Source organism: Papio anubis, chromosome 8 (assembly GCF_008728515.1).
Source record: "Papio anubis isolate 15944 chromosome 8, Panubis1.0, whole genome shotgun sequence".
In the NCBI taxonomy this organism is placed as follows: Eukaryota; Metazoa; Chordata; class Mammalia; order Primates; family Cercopithecidae; genus Papio; species Papio anubis.
In genome coordinates this window covers 130,876,598-130,892,332 of record NC_044983.1, presented here as the reverse complement: position 1 = coordinate 130,892,332, position 15,735 = coordinate 130,876,598, and the positions used below count along the sequence as shown (strand labels likewise).

The window sequence follows — 15,735 nt, the reverse complement described above, 5'->3', positions numbered from 1 at the left end:
CCAAAGAATAAATGCTTGTCATCTATCATATAAATATATAATCAGAGCTTAAAGTAGAATGACCATGAGCTTTAAAAACCTGGGTCTACATTTGGGATTAGTCATCTACATCTCTGAGCCTCAGTTTCATCACGTATATTAACTCTTGCTGTTGTTATTTGTATTAAAACAAGACATATAAGTAACACATCAAATTCCATGCCTGATTTAGAGCAGGCTCTAAATAAACGCTAGCTCCCCTTAGTGATCTATCAGTTTACCCGCAGTCACATTTTGATATCACTCTCCTTGACAGATCACAGCATTTAATAGGGCAAATGCTTTAAGTTTGGTTCTTTATATCAAATATCAAAAAGCAAAAGATCACAGGGACTATAGTCTTGTACTGTAAATATACTTCATAAAAAAAGTTACGTCTTGGTTTCTACATCTATTAACTGGAGGAAACTATATTTATTGTATAGGACTGGGTTGATGCCTGTGAAGATATACTGAAATCAAATACAAAAACATTAGCATAGTATCTGAAACACATTACTCAATAAATATAAAGTCGCTTCTCTTTTCTCCACAGAATGAATCGAACCATAAACATCACTATATTGTGATACAGTTCAAGCAAAAAAACATGCTTGCATTTAAAGTCCACCACACTGAATAGAGCCATGTGCTAACAACGTCTCAGTCAACAACAGACTGCAGATACAGCGGTGGCGCTATGATATCATAATGGTGCTGAGAAATTCCTGTCACCTATTCCATGATCCTGACCCTGGGTAAGTCTATGCAAATGTGCGTATTTATGTCTTTGTTTTTAATTTTAAAAAAAGGTAGTCTTGGTGTGGTGGCTCACACCTGTAATCCCAGTTCTTTTGGAGGCCAAGGTGGGCAGACTGCTTGAGCCCAGGGGTTCAAGATCAGCCTGAGCAACGGGGTGAAACCCCATCTCTACTACAAATACAAAAATCAGACAAGCATGGTGGCACATGCCTGTAATCCCAGCTACTCCGGAGGCTGAGGCACAAGAATTCCGTAAACCTGGAAGGAGGAGGTTGCACTGAACTGAGATCACGCCACTGCATTCCAGCCTGGGCGACAGAGGAGGGAAAAGAAAAGTTTACAAAGTAAAAAAAAAAAAAAAAAAAAAAAATTTAAAATCGATAAAAGTATATAGAATAAGGATATGAAGAAAGGAAATATATTTGTACAGTTGTACAATGCATTTGTGTTTTAAGCTAAGTATTATTACAAGAGTCAAAAATTAATAAAAACTGCAAGTTTATAATGTAAAGAAGTTACAGGAACTAAGGTTAATTTATTATAGAAGAAAGAAAAAAACTTTTTAATGAATTGAGTGTAGCCTAAGTGTTTAGTGTTTATAAAGCCTGCAGTGGTGCATGGTAATGTCCTAGGCCTTCACATTCACTCACCACTCACTCACTGACTCACCCAAGAGCAACTTCCAGTCCTTCAAGCTGCATTCATGGTAAGTGCCCTATATGGGTATACCACTTTTTATCTTTTATACCATATTTTTACTGAAGTTTTTCTATGTTTACACATGTTTAGATACAGAAATACCACTGTATGTCCACTGCCTGCAGTATTCACTATAGTAACATGCTGTGCAGGTAGACTATACAGCCCAGATGTGTAGCAGGCTATATCATGTAGGTGTGTAAGTACATTCTATGATGTTCACACAATGACAAAATTGCCTAAAGACACATTTCTCAGATCATATCCCAGTCGTTAAATGACGCATAACTGTATATCAATCCCATAACAGATATGGGAACAGAACTAACAGAAACGAGCAGTAAGCCTCTCACACGAATGTACCAGGGTTAAGAATATGCACTTGGCAGTCACACACCTGTTACCATTTTATCAGCTGTTTGGTCACAAGCAAGCACCAGAAACTCTTGGTTATCTGATCTCCTCATCTACAGCAATACTATCAGCTTTAGAGTACTGTTGTCAGGACTGATGTGTTCAAAAACCTAGACTGTAATGCCTTATAAAATTTATGGAAACAGTGCCAGGAATACAGTATTCACTCAGCAAATGTGGGGATGGGAGACTTGCTTTGCTAGGATATTTAGACTACATATTGAAATATCTGTGGATATTTATGTTTTTAAACAAAATCTGAGGACGTATTTATAAAGGGTACAAATCTTTGAGTTAGAATATCTGACTTAGAATTTCATCTTTCCACTTACTGTATGATTTCTGGCAAATTACTTAATTCTGTGCCCCTTTTCTTCATGTATACAATGAAAACAATGCCATATACTTCATAAAGTTGCTGGGATACTCAAATGAGATGGTGTATACAAAGTCTTATCAAGCATTTACCACATGCCAGTCTGGGCTCCGTAAGTGTTAGGTCTACCCTCAACACACTAAAGGGTACAAATACGATATACAGGCTTCCATCAACAAAGACCAGTTGAGAGTCAAAGTTCAAAGGCTACTCAATACTTACAAGTTATAGAAGAATAAAATTTGGTATGAGCAAAAACAAAAAGTTTTTTTTATATCCCTATCTACCTCAGGACCAGAGTTAACAAATAAGAGAACCTATGTGTTCAAAGCTTGACTGACACTGGACGAGTTCAAAAGTGAATTTGTGTTTCATCAAAATCACTTCATAGTCCATACTTTCTTATGCTTCGGAATCACTCTAAAGCCAATATTTTGTTTTGTGTATATGTCTACCTTTATCTTCCACTTAGAATTTAAAACATAAAACAAAAGGTTTCCACGTATTTAGGACAACATTCTCAACATAAGAAACACTAATTTTATGTATCAATGAACATCAAGGTAATATTAACAGAAGAGGTAATATGAAGCTCTGTTTTGCCTCTGGTAACATTTACTTATTTGTGGGTAAATATTTCTTTGGAAAATAAATTACAGCTAAGTCATTTTTCACAGGTAGGAGTATGAAGTTGTTAGAAAACAGGAGAGTTGCTGCTTAGAAATTGAAATGTTCTATGAATAGGAAACAAAACTTTTGATAGTTTCTTCTCCAGGCACTGACAATGTAGGATACTTACACAGTTCCAATGTAATTTTGGGCCTTAAGACTAAATAGTCACAGACTTTGAGGCCATTGTTCCTCCTCAAATTATACTGAACATTTAAGTCAAATTTTTAGACTAAAATTTCAGTTTTTATTTCCCAAGCCTGATTTCTCTAACATTACAGTAAACTTGGGTAGGGTAATACAAGCTGGTTGCTAGAACAGATATGGCTTCTCCATTTAAACACATACAAAAACAGGGCAAGCCAAATTAACCTCTCTAGCTGACTGTCATACTTTTCCCAGAATATATGAATGTGGAAGAGAATGATTTCTGCTGTGGGGTCTGGTAATAAAGACTGACTCTTACCTTTGGGCTGGGGTGCTATAGCTGTTATCATAGGAATCATAACTCTGTTCATCATAAGCAGTGCCATATCCATCATCATAGTCCTAAAACATAATAGGAGAAGTACAAAAACATTCAGAGAAGTTTCTAAAAGAAAGAAGCATTCTGCTTTTAGTGAATTTCCATTAATTCAGCTAGCATTTAATTATATGTCTACTTATAGTGTAAAGAAAAATATAGGAGGGACTTTAGTGAAAACGGTGAAGAACCTCCACACATTCTCTCTACAAAAGCCAAGAAAGAGCAGTTGGTAAAAATGGTTAGAATCGTCATTTTCAGAACCCTGGAAATTAACCAAAAGATTGCAGAGATCTAGAAAATGTTGTCTTTTTTCTTTTTTTTAAAATGGCTGAATCCCGGTAAGAACAGTGAGCTTTGCGCTCTTCTAACTTGTTTTATTCTCATGCCCCACTCCCCAACTCTGCAGGAACCTTGAAAACCTACAGCCACAATCACCAGGAGTCTGGATGCCGCTAGAGGGGGCAGAACAAGGCTGGAGTTCTGACAAAACCCCATTCCTAGAGCACTGTCTTCATTTGACCTGACTCAGACTTTAGCCCTTGCAAAATGCCTTTTTCCTCTGGGTATCTGAAGAAAATACTTAGAGGCAATTGTCTGACATTTCTGTTGCCTCACGTAGTGAAGAAAAACTGAGCAAACAATGGGCTAATCAAAAACCTTCAAAAGAAAAGTAGGGAATGAGGTGTTCAAAACAGGCCTTGTAAAGCTCTGAATTATTCCTGGCAATCTAGAAGGCCGGGACCACTCACAGTACCACATTCATGCCCAGAAAAGACCTGACAGGGCTCTGAGCTCTCTCTTCTGGCTGACCTTGAGGTTAAGCATGAGTCCCAATATTCACCCAGAGGCCCTTGGCAAAGATTAGAAAGTTTCCAGGCATTTACTAAAATCTCTGCCCAATCATTAGCTGACTAGTAAACTAACACAGAGGAGACTTCAATAGCAACACACAAAAAATAGAGACTTTATAAGATTAGTTTAGAAAAGTCACTAAACAAATAACAAAAACAAACAAGAAACCCTGGAAAAAATTGATCTCCAGAGTTTACACATTAAATGTTCAGTTTTAAACAACAACAAAAAATTGAGACATGCAAAAAAACCCACAAAAGTATGTCCCTACACAAGAAAAAAAGCAGTCAATAGAAACAGTCCCTGAGGAAGCTGAGACATTGGACTTACTAGACAAAGACTTTAATTTGGTTATTTTCAATACAGTTGACACTTGAACAACACATATTTGAATTGTGTAGGTTCATTTAGTGCAGGTTTTTTTCCAACTAAAAAATACAGTATTCATAGAATGTGAAACTTATATATATGGAAAACCAACTTTTCAAATATGTATGTTCTGCAGGGCTGATTATGAAACTTGATTATGTGTGGATTTTGGTATAAACAGGGGATAGTTGTGTAGTCAAGGAATTAAATAATAGCCTTTCTAACCAACTAAAGAAAAGTATAAGAACAGTGTCTCATCAAACAAATAATATAGATATAGAAAACATAAAAAATAACCAAAATAAATTCTTAAGTTGCAAAGTACAATAACTAAAGTAAAATACTCATTTTAGAAGCTCATCAGCAGATAGAACTAGGATGAAGAAAAAAGTTAGTCATCTTGAAGATGGATGAGTTGAGAAAATCCAGTCTGAGGAAGAGAGAAAAAGATGAATGAACAGAGTATCAGAGACCTATGGGACAGCATCAAATGTATGAACATATATGAGCATATACATACTGACAGACCCAAAGGAAAAAACGTGAGTAGATTATTTTGAGAAACAATGGCTGAAAACTTCCAAAATTTAATGAAAAACTAATCTACACATCCAAGAAGCTCAATAGTCTCCAAATAGGATAAACTCAAAGACCCAAATGTAGACATGGTTATTGTCAAACTGCTGAAAGACAAAGACAAAGAATCTTGAAAGTAGAAAGAGAGAAGCAACTTATCACATTCAAGAGATTTTTATAATATTAGCAGCTGATTTCTAACAAAAACCATAAAGGCCAGAAGACAATGGGAAGTCATATTAACAAGAAAAAAAAAAAAGATTGTCAACTAAAATTTCTCCATCCAGCAAAGCTATCCTTCAAAAATGAAGGAGAAATTAAGACAAAGGTCATTTGACTCCACATTAAAAAAAAAAACAAAACACAACAACAACAACAACAAAAGAACATTGGTAAATTCTTAAGTAAATATAAAAGATAGTATAAACTTTTTTAAAAATTTCTCTTTTCCTTCTATCTGATTTAAAAGACAAATACATGAATAAATAATTATAAATCCATGTTGATGGGTACACAGTGTCTAAAGATGTAATTTGTATGACAGTAATAAGACAAAAATGAGTGGAGAGAATGGAGCTATTAAAGAGCATTTTTGTGTTGGTTTAATTCTGAGAAAGCAACATAAATAATTTAAAAATAAAAATGTAGAAAAAGAAACAACAAATAAAGTAGTGCAGTGAATAAAAAGAAAACATTTAACACAAAAGAATGAAGTAAGGTACAAGAAAAGACCTAAAACATGTAGAAAACAAATGGCAAGGTGGCAGGTATAAATCCTACATTATCAGTAATTACATTAAGTGTAAAAGGATTAAACACACCTACTAAAAGGCAGAAATTAGCATCATGGAAAAAATGATCCAACCACATGCTGTCTACAAGAGACACACTTTAGGTTCAAACATAAAAACAGGTTGAAAGGAAAAGTATGGAAGAAGATATTCCACAAAAATAGTAACTAAAAGAGTGCTAGAGTAGCTATAACACTAACATTAGACAAAAGAGACTTTAAGACAAAAATTGTTATTAGAGAAAAACGACATTTTGAAAAATGATAAAAAGATCAATCCATCAAGAAGGTAAAATAATTATAAACGTGTATGCATATATATAAACATACACGTAACAATAGAGCTTCAAAATATATGAAGCAAAACTACCAGAATGAAACAGAGAAATAGAAAATTCAACAATAATAGTTGGGTACTTCATCAATACACTTTCAGTAATAAGTAGAATACCTAGAAAGAAGGCCAAAAAAGAAAAAAAACATTTGAACAACAATACAAATCAATTATACCTAACAGACATTTATAGAGCACTCTACTCAAAAGAAGCAGAATACACATTCTTCTCCACTGCACATGAAACATTCTTCAGGACAGACCATAAGTCTTCCCTGATCAAAATTTACTATAAAGCTACAGTAATCAAAATAGTGTGGTATTATAAAGTTTTCAACTTTGTAAAACAAATATTAATATGAAGGATGGTGCTGTCTTCGTAGGAGTAATAATTTATTTACATATGATCACTAATATTTAAAAAAACCTTTTTTAGAAAAGAGCAACTGAATATTTGTCAAAGAGCTATATGTTTTGTACTTTGATGACAATGTATAATATAAAATGATAGTCATTAAATGGAGGCAGAGGAATAATAGAAGTCATGAATATGATTATAACACAATTTGCAAGCCAGTGTTCTTCATAGTAGCTAAAGGTAGATTACTAATTCCACTATGATCTTCCAATAATTAATCAAGGAAGAGAAAGCTATCAGACAACAAACAAATACTTTGAGATGATTTTGGTTATTAGGTAAGTAGCAAAATGCAGACATTACAAATAATTCTTATGAATTAAAAGAAGCTGGAAGCTCCTAATGGAAGGAAAATTTGTATTAAATTAAACCTTCATCACTTAGCACCCATGCCATTTCTGGCACTCTGCTAGACACCATGGTTGGAAAGGAGTCTAGTAAGTAGTGGGAGACAGATGACAGACAACTAAAGAGATAACTATAATTCTACAAGTCAACTGCTGAGTCAAGGGTAAGCACTGAGGTGGGATAGATCAGCCCAGTTAGGAAAGAGAAAGTGGAAGAAATTTTCCCAGGTATATCAATGCTAGAAATTAGTTTCAAACTACAGAAAGTAGAAGTTGCCATTAGAATAGTGATTAAAAATTAGTATTAGGCAGAATGAACAGCAGGTGCAAAACAATGGAGGTACAGGAAGACAAGAACTAAGCTCATTCAAGGAATCAAATAGCTTGTTATGGTTCCTCTGTATGGTGCAAATGGAAGAGGAGACCCAGAAAATTAAACATTAGCTCATGAAGGACCAAGTTAAGGAATAAGGATTTGAATTTGGATGACATCATTCATGTTGTGTTTATGAAATATCTCTTGGTGTGTGGGCATGAAACAGAAAGGGTGAAGATGAAGGTTGAAACTTGCAAACTAGGTCACCGCATTGTGCATACAGTTTGGCAAAATGAAAGATCACGGTTTCTTTAGTAATGTTAGTTTGAAAAGAATATGCTTCTTCAAATAAATAATTCTATTTCTGTGCTTATTTGAAGAATCAAGATTGTAAATGATTAGAATTATAAAAAATAAAATATTAAGCAGTATACTGTTTTAATCCTACAGTTATGACACTCATTCCTTACTCAATTATTCTGTCAGATATTACAATACTAGCAATTTATTTGAATTTTCAAACTGTTTAGGTCTTTGAATTACTGACTTTGATATTTTTACACTGAAGATATTAAGATATTAAATTTGCAATTTTCACAAGATTTCATTCAGGAGGATTTCGCAGTTTGATTTGGCCATGCTGGTGAATATTTTGTACTTCCATTATGACGAGTATTATTTGTTCAGTGGACAACACTTGAAACACATAGGGAAGCATGAAGCAGACTGCAATAGGAGAAAAGGAGGAAAAGCTGAGTGTGACTGCAAATCAGTGTCTAAGTTTCCAGGCAGAGAGCACAGGGAATTCTTGTTGAACATCTACTATTTTTACCACAAGGAAGGAGAAGAGGTCACTGGCTGAGAACAACAGTGAAGGGGGATTAACCAATAAACAAATGATTCAGCAAATGATTAAAATGAGGAAGAGTAGAGAGTAGTGGAGCTAGGTAACAGCCTCTAAACCTTAAGATTTTTTTTGTCTGAGGACTGGGTGATCTGAGGGTTTAGCAGGCCTCCCTTTTTTCCCTAACGCTCCCATCTTCTTCCAGTGTTCTGAACCACCGGTTGCTCATTTTTTCTTATTTACATAGTTTTGTATTATAAAATTCTTCAGTAGATGTTTCTGAGGCTAAGATAGAAATTAAAAAAATAGTGAATGCATTATTTGCTATGACTCAACAGATAATTGAGTGGAATCAAAGTATAGAAGGGGATGTCCAAGATTTAGATCAAGCACACATCTAAGCTTAGAATCTATTCTTGAAAAGCTTGCCAAGACCTGGGATGAGGAACTCACTACGCTTCACTGCTGGCACTGCTCAGATATGCTGAAAGATTTTCTTTATATTTGAAATTTTTGTGTAATTTTTCACATTTCCGTATTTGCTCCTAGAGAACCCCATTGTGACAAGCCCCAGTCTACATGTCAGACTCATTTTTCTGCAATATGTTCTGTGCCTCCCATGCAATGACTATTTCTACTTCATGTGCTGTTTCCTATGCGTCTCTGGCCTGCCCTCTCTGTCTAGTGAATTTTTCAAGGTGAGGTTAAAATGAGAGCTTCCAATTCTGTTATAACTTCTCAATCCCATGAAAACCGTCTATGACACCTTTGTTACGCCAACAATGGACCTAATATATATACTTCTATTACTGGGCTGCATAGGATATGCCTTGCTTTTGCCTCACCTACCTTTCTGAATATGGATTGTGTCTTATTAATTCTTTCACACTACCTCACCAGGCACAGAGTAGCAACAGTGCCTGGAACATGATGACGACTTAAAAGATGATCATTACATTGCTGGATTGAATGCCTCTAGAGGCAAAGCAGGCCAAATTCTTCTTTGTTTAGTCCTCTCACCTCTTTCCTGAATTTTCCTCAGCTGGTCCATATATCTCCAGAGCCTCTAGCCATTCATCAGATGACCAAAAGTGAGGAAACCTGGCAGTATAAAGTTATAAGCAATCTAAGGAATTTCCTCTGGAAGAAGCTTAATAAAGCTCCTTTACTAATCCTAGCACTTTGGAAGGCTGAGGTGGGCGGATTGTTTGAGTCCAGGAGTTTGAGACCAGTCTTGGCAACACGGAGAAATCTTGTCTCCACTAAAAAAACACAAAACTTAGCCAGGCATGGTGGTGGGCACCTGTATTCCCAGCTCCTCGAGAGGCTGTGGTGGAAGGATTGCTTGAGCCCGGGAGGCGAAGGCTGCAGACCAAGGCCGTGCAGGGCCAAGACCATGCCGCTGCATTCCAGTCTGGATGACCAAGCAAGACCTTATCTCAAATACATACATACATACCGCACCCCTATGTTGTCAAAATATACTGCAAAGATGTTTTATCCCTTTCCTTGCACTTTAAAAATCAGGCCATGCACTTGTGAGCAAGGCAGTGCTGGAGATACAAGAGATCTCTAATACTGTGGTGAGAATCCATCAGTCCACACACAACTAGGAAGGCATTAACATCTGGAGAAAATCAATGCTTTCTGCTTTACCATCCCATTGTCATCCAACTAGCCAATGAGTCTATTTTTAATCTCCCTAAATCTCTCTCACACCCATTCCCCCTTCCTCTACATTCCTAATGTGAATCATTTCATTCAGAATTATTAGATTCATCAGAATCATTCAGAATTCTTCAACTGGACTAGTTAGAGACCCTAACTGATCCTGGATTTCTAATGCTTCCTTATCTAAACATTCCTCCAAAATTATACACCTAGAATGCAAATCCTCACTTGTACTGCTTCCCTGCCTGCTTAAAATCTCCATTCCGCACTCCTTTGTCCTGAGAACAATAGGGGGAGATTAACTTATAAACAAAGATACAAGATAAAGAACAAATTCCTAAGCCTCTCACAGTTCTGCCCACAGTAACTCACCCAGGGAGGTGCCTGCCACTGCTGCTTGGTGCTGTGTGCTTCAGCACCTGCGCGATGACCCTGCAGCAGCTGTGTCGTTTCACCCGCAATTCCTCTGCACAGGCTGTTTCCTCTGACATCACCTTTTTGGTGAGCCAGCAAGAAGAATCCAGGCTGAATTATCCCTCTCTCCTTCCTGCGTCCATGATAACTAATAACTTGTATATTCACAGCTCCTGTAATTATTTCTTTGCATACAGTTACAGACTAGTAAGTCTGTAAGGTCCTTAAGGGTAAAAAGCAGACCTTTTCTCTTGTATTCCCAGTGTCTAGCACATAGGAGGCATGTGGTCACGTTTGTTGAACAAATGACAAAAAGAACTAATTAATGACAAGTGGCAGGAAATGTAGTTAAGTGCTTCTTTAAGAAAAATGCAACTTGAGGAGATACTGTATAATAAAATGCAGTATTACAATACTGTAAAATTTGATGACAAGAACTCACCTATATCATTTTCTGTCAAACATTAAGTATCAGTCTTAGATTCCCTGCCTTCAGCAGAAAATTGCCTATGGAACTCTGTATTCTACTTCTGAAATCAGAACATTATTAAAAACTGAACAAACATGGATGAGAAATTAGTATTATAAACATAAATAATGTTTGCCTCATTAAAAAGACTTGCTTATTCATCAAGTCTGACTTTTCAGCTTAGAAACGGCACTGAGCTGGCAGTGGTGAGCTGTCTGCTTGGCGGATGCCAGGCTACAGGAAGGGAAGATGTATTCTTACACAGGTGGAGATTCTTCATTTGTCATTCCTGACCTATAAAACTCAAACCGACACACGGCCAAACACCAGAGAAATCTTGCTTTGAAAAGAAGAGATTTTCCAGGGTAAAGGAAACAGTATGACCTATTTAATTCTATTTCTGTTACAAGTAAAATCACATGTAAACCTGGAAAAAATCATTTTAAATGAACAGATGAATTTTAAAAAGTGATTTTTAAAATACTGTTTCAGTTTTGAGTCGTTTTAAAAGAATGTAATTACGCTATCTGACATCTCACTTTAATTGGGAAACCGGTCACTTCAACATGGAAAAAGTTTTCATATAAAACACAGTGCTAAAAGCTTAGTCTTATAATTTGATTGAGTTTAAAGAACAAACATTAACTGAAAACAGTCTTTTCAGAAATTCAGTTTTCACTGGGGTTCTGGGTAACAGTATCCGGGTTGATGTAGTATCACCTCTGAGACGCATTAATTAGACTATGAGCACATCACAAAGTCAACTAAAGATAAAAATTACCATATTAACAATTCTAAATAAGAATCTTTCTCCTATCATTTAAATAAGTCATCATTTAAGAATTAAATCACATGCCCAGTTGTTTACTTTAGGGCTGTGAGGAAAATATTATGTGACTTCTAGACAATACAACTTCTTTGCATCAGTCTTTGGAGTCTGATGACTATGTTCAAATTCCAGATCTGCTATTTACTAGCTGTGTGGCTTTGGGGAAGTCACTAATCTCGCTGAAGCCCAATTTCAAAATTTGCAAAATGGTAATCATAATATACCTCCTGGTTGTAGCCAATGCTTGTGGGAAGATTAGCCAAAAAATACTTATGAAAATTGTTTGGCACAGTTCATACCTAATAAACGTAGTTTTTTTTAGCTAAAGACCTATTCCTTTTAACACTCTCAAGCTTTCAGACCAGAGAAAAATCAAAGCTATCCAGGTATTTGACTTTTATAGAATAAGATGAATTCTTAAAACTTTCTCTAAAATGTGATGTCTACATTTCCATCCTGCAAATACTTGTATTAACTACTTTGGATTTTAGGTAATGACTGACCAAGATTAGCTGCCATTCTATCCACATCTGAATATAGCCTTTTAAAATATGTCTGTGTCAATCATTCATAGGATCTCTTCTCTTAGTTCATATCCAACTGAGATAGAATTTCATTTGTTTAATTTGTCAAGGTGCTGAAAAATACACTGACAGAAAAACAAAATAACAATGAAGTCAGAAATCCTACGAACAAGTGAAGGGAAAACTAACTGTAAATTTAAAAATTAAAGAAAATGAAATTAAACCAGAAATTCCACAAAGATAGGAAAAAGGGGGAATAACTAAATTTCATTGGATCCATATTAACCTTGCATCATGCTACAGATTTTTATGGACATCTTTCCATCTATCCTGGGAAGCAGATGTTGCTGAATGCCGACTATGTGTCAGGCACTGTGCTGAGCACTGGGGACATAGCATCCATCACCAACAAAACAAAATGAAAATCTTTGTCCTCATGGGGAAGCAGAGAAACAAAACCAATCAAAATATATGGTATATAAGACAATGAGAGTGTTGGGGAGGTTTGAGAGTTTAGACACTGTGGCCAGAGAGGTCCTTTCAGATAAGAGACTTTGAATACAAATGTGAAAACCATGAGGGAGCTGGTCACACGGATTTTAGGGGACTAGCGGGAGAGTATTTCAGATAGAATGAACAGCAAGCATAAAGGCCATGAGGCAGAGGAGTGCTGTGGTTTGCATGTTTGTGTACTTTCAACATTTATGTTGAAACTTAATGTCCATTGCGGTGGAATTAAGAAGTTGGGCCTCTTGGAAAGTGCTTAAGACATGCAGGCTCTACTCTTATGAACTGGTATAATGCCTTCGTGACAGGCTTCAGAGAGCTGCCTGACCCTCCAGTCCCTGCCATCCATTTTGTCCATCCGCCCTGTGAGGACACTGCAAGAGGCACCATCAATGAATCAGAGAGCAAGCCTTCACCATTTAATCTGCAGGTGTCTTGATCTTGGACTACACAGCCTCCAAAAATGTGAGAATACATTTCTTCTATAAATTATGCATCTAAGGTATCTAATTACATCACATTATTATGGTTTATTAATATTATAATTTTGCTATAGCAGCAGGAATAGAGTAAGACAAGAAGTAAAAGTGGAGTGAGCTGGGAGAGAGGTGCAGGGACCAGACCACGTGGAACCTCTGGGCTTTAAAGGAGCAAGGTGGCCATGAGAGACTCTGTGCTCAGGGTCCTTTCCATGTGGTCCAGTCTCTTCATGCTTTGCTGATCTAACTTCCAGCACACCAGTTCTTCCTCCAGCTCTGTCTAATCTGCTACTGAACCTATCCATGTAGTTCTTTTCAGTTACAAAATGTCTATTTTTCTATACATTCCAGTTCAGTTTAAATCATCAAATTTATTTTTTAATTTCTTTTTTATAATTGAGTATAGTTAATATCTGCTATCTGAGTCCACTGTGTCTACTTCTGTACTTTTCCTTAGTTTATTATAGTACCTTCTTGTATGCCTAATTTTTTATTGAATATCAGCAATTACACATGAAAAAAATAATTTCAGGACTATGTTGCTATATTTCTTCAGAATAGAATTGGCAAGTCTAGGTTAACCTTAGTCCCACAAAGGACTGCTATGATTGGAAGCTGAGTATCAGTGTGTTCTCTGGAAGTACAGCTTCTCTGGGATCCATTCCACAGCAAAGGGGATTTATCAGTCCCTTCACCTAAATGGGGTGGACCCTTAAGGCCCATTTTTTAAAACTTCTCTGGGCTCTAGGTTTCTTTTAAGACTCAGTTCACATTCTCACCTACCTTCTTTAGAAACTGGCAGAAGCTCCTAGCAGTCTTTCTTACCAGGGTTCCACCAGAGAACGAAATCTGATGTCCTAAGACATCCACTGTGTAGAAAATGAATTAATGTCTTTCCTCTGTATCTAGAATGATACTAGTTATGTGCCATTCTTAAGACAGTTGAGGAAACAGTCACACGAGTCATTTTTCATACTATGTGATTCAGAGGAAAACCGCCTTTCATTTTCATTTTCCTTTAAGCTGTTGGCCCAGTTATTATTATTTTTTAACCATTTTAGCTTCCATGCCTTCTAAGATTTTTTTGTTTATTTGTTGATTGTTTCTTTCACCTTTTGTAGTCATGCTCAGCAAGAGTCTGGAAGCTGACTTTCATCAATACCCAATATGTATTATTGTCCATGTCTCCCAGCAGAACTGAGTCTCCACGAGAACAAGGGCTTCATCTGCCTGTCTACCACTGTGTTCCCAGTGCCTGGCACAGGGTGAGCGTTTCATTAGTCATGGATTTATACTGATTCATTCACTCTTCCAAGGGTTCTTCCTTGAGAAGAACAACAGCCCCTCTTTGAATGATGGGCCAGATGAGAGATGCCAAGTGTCTTTAGTCCCACTGTAAAGGGGAAATGGCTCCTGGCCCACCAAAAGGCACATGTAATTCAAAGTGCAGAGGCTTCTATACAGGGAAAATGTTAAGAACAGGCTATCAGAGTTGGATAATATTTGCATTAAGATTATTCTCTGCTCTGCTTTCAGACTTACTGAGAAACTGTCAGATTATCACGTGGTCTAATAACAGATCTGCTTGAAGGAAGATGTGTTACTCTGTTCTAAATGAGAGCAGCTGGTCTATTTAGTCTTATCAATTCTCTTAACTCACAAATTGGTCATATTTTTAAACTTTTTATTCAAGCATAAAATAAGTCATAAAAAGGTACAAATCCTAAGTACACAGCTTTGTGAATTCTTACCAACTGAGTACAACCAAGCTACACAGCAGGAGTAAAAAAGTAACCAATGCTCAGATCCAGAAATGGAACATCAACAGTTGCCAGAAGCTGCCCTTGTTCCCTCTGAATCACCATCTTCCCACGAAAGTAACCACCATCCTGACTCTCAGCACCATCAATGAATTTTGCCTGCTTTGAGCTTTATATAAATGAAATCAGAATATCTACTATTTTGTGCCATTTTTCCTTCATTATTATGTAAGATTCACCGATGTTGTGTGTAGCAACACTTGATTTATTCTTACTGCTTTAAAATACTAAATTATTACACTATAATTTGTTCATCCATTTTACTATTGATAGACATTTTGCTTCTTTCTAGGTTTTGCCTACAGGATTCTTACACACTCTTCCAGTGCACCTCCATATGCATCTCTGGTGAGGAATTACCCAGAAGCAGGACTGCTAGGTCCTGGGGAGGGCTGTGCTCATCACAGACAGCCAAATATACCAGACAGTATTCCAAAGTGGCTGCAGCACTGTACTTTCCCACAGCAGTGCATCAGAGTTCCTACTATGCCACATCCCAGTCCACAATTGAAAGTACCTTTTTAATTTTAGTCATTCTAGCACATGTGAATAGTACTGGATATTATAATTTTTATATATTACTGTCCAACATACAGCAAGAGTATGCCCTGAAAGACTGAGCTACACTGGTAAACTGAAGAATTAGATTTCTGCGCCAACAACAATAAAATACTTATATATCACCTTTTATGTGTCAGGTATCAAGTACTTT

General features: G+C 36.5%; 1 protein-coding gene across 9 annotated transcripts in view; it reads right to left on the bottom strand.

Moving 5' to 3' along the window:
* KHDRBS3 (KH RNA binding domain containing, signal transduction associated 3) overlaps positions 1–15,735 on the bottom strand; it is a 205,786-nt gene that overhangs the window by 45,100 nt on the left and 144,951 nt on the right. For all 9 annotated transcript variants that reach the window (XM_009213635.4, XM_009213641.4, XM_009213634.4 and 6 more), the window contains exon 7: positions 3,405–3,487. In XM_009213635.4, the coding sequence (XP_009211899.1) occupies positions 3,405–3,487 (83 nt within the window). The remainder of the gene's footprint in view (positions 1–3,404; positions 3,488–15,735) is intronic.